General features: G+C 43.9%; 1 protein-coding gene across 1 annotated transcript in view; it reads right to left on the bottom strand.

Moving 5' to 3' along the window:
* Nucleotides 1-309: 309 nt before the first annotated feature.
* The window catches only part of LOC144589892 (prosaposin-like), a 29,116-nt gene continuing 23,124 nt past the window's right edge, over nt 310-6,301 (bottom strand). The window contains exons 11-13 of the mRNA XM_078394875.1: nt 5,528-5,608; nt 4,494-4,604; nt 310-852 (exon numbers count right to left, since the gene is read on the bottom strand). Of these exons, the coding sequence (XP_078251001.1) occupies nt 817-852; nt 4,494-4,604; nt 5,528-5,608 (228 nt within the window). The 3' untranslated portion in view covers nt 310-816. The remainder of the gene's footprint in view (nt 853-4,493; nt 4,605-5,527; nt 5,609-6,301) is intronic.

Raw genomic sequence — 6,301 nt, 5'->3', positions numbered from 1 at the left:
ATATTCACTAAATAGCAATGAATTGTTTTTAAATACTGTTTAATCTCTGCAAAGAAATGCTTTAATTGAACTTTAACATTTCACATCAAGAAATTCACAGTTCAAATTTCTTCACTGAATTGTTGAGAGCAACAGTTGTTTCCCACACATCAGGAAATTCCTTCACAGATTTAAAATACAGCACAGGAGGCCATTTATCCAGTCAAAGTGTATACTGGCTCTTGGCCTTGCAATCCCACCAGCCTCATCCCCACCTGTATTTGTTCCCTTTGTCATTGAACCAGTCACGGTTGAAAATACCTCCCTGTTTTAGGTCTCTGAACTCATCAAATCTCTATGAAATTGTTCAGCCTTCTTTGCTCCCAAGGAGAAATTACGAAGCAATTTTCCCCCTCTGTATCTACTACAGTGAGATTGTAGGGTCCGAGTTGTGGCTCATCTCTTCCATGCAGGAAACTCTGACGTTTAGCTCATTCCCAATCCTTTCCTTTTAAAGTGTTATATTTCAGCACTTGCTTACGAAATAATTACTTTCTATTAATCAGTGTTAGACAAAAGCTCTGCCTACATATGCAGCATCCAGAAATGATTAGTTGGAAGGAAAAAGGTAATCGGTCTCTGTGGAACACTTTAATTAAAGGGAGTATGCTGAATTTAGAATTCAGCAGAAGCTATAGCAGCACAAAACGTTCAAAATACACACGTGCGCGCACACACACAGCCCGAACCATCATTTAACTGATCCTGAAATGGAATCACCTTAGATTTTTTAAATTAAATTTGCTGCGGTCTTCTGCCAGAGATGCTAAATTAGCTTTATATCCAGCCATGTTCCTCACAGTATTTAGTAGCCTAAAAAGAAAATCAAAAATGAGATTAGTTCAAATTATGAGAAAATAACATGCTTCATCACCAGTCTCCTACTCTTCAGTGTTTTTGTCTCATTCCTCATGCTCGAGCATCACCTAACCATTGCTGGAGAAAATGGACAGGTGATGTTTCAGGTGACCTATCCATGTTCTCCAGAACTTTGTGTCTTTGCAAACCACCAGGCATTGTTTCTTGCTTTTACCCAATAATATCTTCCTGATTTAGCCGGTTATCACTGCAGCCCTTTACAGAGCACATGACTAATATGAGAGGGGTCTCGACCCGAAACGTCACCCATTCCTTCTCTCCCGAGATGCTGCCTGACCTGCTGAGTTGCTCCAGCATTTTGTGATACCTTTGGGTAATATGAAATGTAACTTAGAATGGATATTGGCACTGCTAATTATTGTCTGCTTTCATGTCTTAATTGTAAGCTAGTCCCTTGTTGCCTTTAGTATTTTTACCACAAAAGCTGCAGATTTCCAAATTCACTATCCTATCAACTGAGGTAGTAACAACACTAGGTTTTAAGTTTTCTCATCTACTTTCTAAATGTGAATAGAAAGACACCAAAATGTTTATACACGAGATTCTGATGATCCTGTATGAGAAAGATTATGAATATTTTATATAAAAAGTGAGCCACTGAAAGGCGTTGATGTTCTGAGGAACGTGGGTGCATTTGAAACAGTGACGGTTCTGGGTGGTGGGATTGACACAAGAGACTGAGTGACCTGCTCCTATTGTGTTCTTGTACACAAATCCTATTTGGGTCACCATTTTGGGTGGCACTAAGACACAGCTGTGGAGTTGCTGCCTCACAGCGCCAGAGGTCCAGGTTTGAGCCTGACTACAGGTGTTGTCTGTACAAAATTTGTATGTTCTCCCTGTGATCATGTGGGTTTTCTCTGGGTACTCCGGTTTCCCCACACATTCCAAAGACGTACAGGTTGGTAGTTAATTGGCTTCCAGTAAAAAATGCCCTAGTTTATAGGATAGTGTTAATGTATGGGCTTCGCTGATAGGTGTGGACTCAGTGGGCCGAAGGGCCTGTATCTCTAAACTAAACTACTGAAAGCTAATGTGCAGATACACTGAGCAACAAGAGACCATTGGCCAAGGTACCATTGGCCTTTCTAATTGCTCAATGTTCCTGCACATTAACTTGGCCTTTACTGCAAGTGATATCATGCTCCAATTTAGTGTGGTGTAGAGATATAGCATGGAAACAGGCTCTTCAGCCCACCGAGTCCACACCGCCAGCAATTACCTGTACTCTTGTTCTATCCTACACACAATGGACAATTTACAGAAGCCGATTAACCTGGAGCACCTGTACAAAGCCCATGAACTGACAGCACCCATTGTCAGGATTGAACCAGGTCTCTGGTGCTGCAAAGCAGCAACTCTACTGCCACCGAGCCACCCAGTAGAACCATTGAGAATGCGGGCAGTAATCCTGAAGATAGACACAAAACGTTGGAGTAACTCAGCAGGTGAGACAGCATCTCTGGAGAAAAGGAATAGGTAACGATTCAGGTCGAGACCCTTCTTCAGACTGAGAGTCACGGGAAAGGGAAATGAGATATGCAGACAGTGATGTAGAGAGGCAACGAGACTCAACAAGACGACTTTGAAGCTGGTACGACTTGGGTGGGGAAGGGATGGAGAAAGTGGGGATGCATGGGTTACATGAAGTTAGAGAAATCAAATTCACACCACTGAGTTGTAAGCTGTCCAAGCAAAATACAAGATGCAATTCTCCAATTTGTGTTTGGCCTCACTCTGACAATATAGGAGGCCTAGGACAGAAAGGCCAGTGTGGGAATGGGAAAGAGAATTAAAATGTTTAGCACCAGGAGATCAGGTGGGTTCAGGCGAGCTGAGCGAAGGTGTTCTGTGAAACGATCACCCAGTCTACATTTGGTCTCGCTGGTGTATAAAAGTCCACACCTTGAGCAACAGATACAGTAGATGACGTGCTGCAAGTGAGCCTCTGCCAAACCTGAAAGGACTGTTGGGGTTCCTGGTCAAAGTCGAGGGAGGAGGTATAGGGACAGGTGTTGCATCTCCTGCGGTTGCAGGGCAATGATTCCGCTTACCCTAGTGGGATCAATTCTGTAGATCCCCTCTGATACTACCTGTGAAATATCAGGTCTAGTTTCCTTACCCGAGTCAGGATAGATGTGATAGAAGGTTTGCAGCCAATATTCAGTAGGTTAGTGACTGGGATGGTGGGTTTGTGATGCAAGGAACAATTAAATAGCTTGTGCTTTTTATACAAGATTTAGAGAGGATCCTATTGAAATGTACAAACATCGATCGGGTGTCCAGAACCATGGTCACAGAGCATACGGGGCTGGACATCAGGACAATGATGAAGATAACATATCTTCAGAGGGGAGTGTATCTTTGGAATTTTCTATCACACAGAACCATGGAGGTTCAGTTGTCACGTTACCAGGACCTGAGCTACAGGGAGAGGTTGGGAAGGCTAGGGCTTTATTCCTTGGACTACAAGAGGCCAAGAGGATGAACTTAGAGAGGTGTATAAAACCTCACGTGCGGTCCCTTAAAGGCTTTGTGTAAATGTAGATAACATATACTGCCTCTCTTTTGTCTGTCATTGCTTTACTTCCTCTTACAGAGGCCAAAGTCCTATCAATAGATCATATAATCACATAAGGGGATAGGTAGGCTAAATGAACAGAGTCTTTTACCCAGAGCAGATGAATCAAAAACAGAGAGCATTGGTTTAAGGTGAGAGAGGAAATATTTAATAAGAACATTGAGGAGCAACCTTTTCCGCATAGAGGGCGATGAGTATTTGGATCAAGGTGCCAGTGGTGGTAGTTGACACAGGTACTAAGGACATTTGGACAGGTACATGGATAGGAAAGGTTTAGAGGGTTATGAACCAAAAATAGTCAGGGGGACTAGTGTAGATGGTGCGTCTTGGCCAGCTTGGACAATTTGGGCTCAAGGGCCTGTTTTCATGCTGTATGGCTGTGTTCAAGAGGGAGGTTGATATTTTTTTAGATATTAAGGTAATCAAATAAGCAGAAAGTGCTGGAAAACTAAATGGCAGAGCATACTTGAATGGTCTACTTCAACTCCAATTCTTATGTTCTTCTGAATCTGAAGTGTCACCCGTACCTTTTCTCCACAGATGCTGCCTGACCCGCTGAGTTACTCCAGCACTCTGTGAAACGTCACCTATCCATGTTCTCCACAGATGCTGCCTGACCCACTGAGTTACTCCAGCACTCTGTGAAACGTCACCTATCCATGTTCTCCACAGATGCTGCCTGACCCACTGAGTTACTCCAGCACTCAGTGTAAACCAGCATCTACAGTTACTTCCTACACCTTATGTTCTCAGTTATTTTCTACAAATCAGAGCCTGTGTAAATGATAGTTAGATCGTTAAGTTCTAACTTGGATGTGGCAGCAACGTGAAAGACACGTGCTCAATTCTGAATTGTGGATCCAAATCAAAACTAGTTTAAAATATAGACACAAACAACAATCAGGCTCGAGGGTTCCTCGAAATCTCTTACCCCAATAAATCTCTACAACTGTCATTTCCCCAACATCAAATGAAGAAATTAAGTCATACTTACTTTGCAGCGAGCGGCTACTGCTTTATCCGAGCACCAGTGTTGCGGTCCCCAGGTACATTCATTGTCTCCAAGCAATCCGTCTTTCATCGTTCTTACACAGAGGTCGAGTTCCTATCAATAAAACATGTATGCAGCAATGTTTGTACAGCTACGCTGCGCACTCTCCCAACCTGCCCACTCTCCCAAACTGCCCAAGTCTTGCAGAGTCTCTGCTTTCTCTACACGACCTGCCCTCCATCTGTCTTTGTATCATCTGCAAACTTGGCCACAAAGCTTTCAATCTCCTCATCATTGATATACAAGTGAAGAGCAGCAGTTCCACTGTGGAACGCTGCAGGTCACTGGCAGCCAACAAGCGGTTCCACTGTGGAACGCTGCAGGTCACTGACAGCCAACACGCGGTTCCACTGTGGAACGCTGCTAGTCACTGGCAGCCAACAAGTGGAACGCTGCTAGTCACTGGCAGCCAACAAGCGGTTCCACTGTGGAACGCTGCTAGTCACTGGCAGCCAACAAGAGAAAGCCCCCTTTATTGCCCCTCCTTGCTTTCTGCCATCCAGCCAACCTGATATCAACACTAGTACCCCCTTCGGCTCTTATCTTTTTCAGCAGCCTCACGTGCGGTCCCTTAAAGGCTCTGTGTAAATGTAGATAACATATACTGCCTCTCTTTTGTCTGTCATTGCTTTACTTCCTCTTACAGAGGCCAAAGTCCTATCAATAGATCATATAATCGCAATGTTTGAAATTCTTTTTGAACTGCCATTCTCCCAACCTGCCCAAGTCCTGCTACAGACTCCCTGCTTTCTCTACGCTACCTGCCCCTCTTTGTGCCATGTGCAAACCTGGCCACAAAGCCTTCAATCCCCTCATCAACCTGCTATCAATGCTAGTATCTTCCCTTTGATACCCCATCTACTTTACAGCCTCACCTTCAGCACCTTAAAGGCTTTTTGAAAATCTAGATAGACAACATCCACTCACTGTCCTGCTGTTTACTTCCTCATCCATTAGGAGAATGTCCTCACTCTTACCTTGCAAATGTAATTTGAATTCTGGGACTTGGGAAGCATCATGTCAAGCTGGGGTTTGTAAACATAAACAAAGTCTTCGCACTAAGGGGAGAATCAGATTGAAACGACAGATCATCAGCAGTTCCGTTCTGATAGAGCTAACAATTTATATTCTTGCATTGTTCTAGGTGAATTCCAGTACAAAACTGTAAGTAATGGTAAAAAAGACAGTTACAGTACTAATACATACAGTATAGAATGGACGGCATGGTGGCGCAGCGGTAGACTTGCTGCCTTACAGCGCCAGAGACCCAAGTTCGATCCTGACCAGGATGCTGTGTGTACGGAGTTTGTACGTTCTCCCTGTGACCACGTGGGTTTTCTCTGGGTGCTCCAGGTTTCCTACCACACTCCAAAGACGTACAAGTTTGTAGGCTAAATGGTTTTGATAAAATTGTAAATTGTCCCTAGTGTGTAGGATAGTGTTAGTGTGCGGGGATCGCTGATCGTTGTGGACTCGGTGGACCAAAGGGCCTGTTTCTGCATTGTATCTCTAAACTAAGCTAAGTAATGTCAGTACAAAATGTGTAGGAAAGAACTGCAGATGCTGGTAAGATAAAATGTGTAGGAAAGAACTGCAGATGCTGGTTGACATCAGTCACCAGTCCGCCCACTCCCCTGATATCAGTCTGAAGAAGGGTCTCAACCCGAAACATCGCCCATTCCTTCTCTCCAGAGATGTTGCCTGACCCACTGAGTTACTTCAGCATTTAACATAATTTCACTTCCTTTCTT

Source organism: Rhinoraja longicauda, unplaced genomic scaffold, assembly GCF_053455715.1.
Source record: "Rhinoraja longicauda isolate Sanriku21f unplaced genomic scaffold, sRhiLon1.1 Scf000084, whole genome shotgun sequence".
NCBI classification, from domain to species: Eukaryota; Metazoa; Chordata; class Chondrichthyes; order Rajiformes; family Arhynchobatidae; genus Rhinoraja; species Rhinoraja longicauda.
The sequence above is the reverse complement of the archived record's forward strand: the minus strand, read 5'-3'. Positions and strand labels throughout refer to the sequence as shown.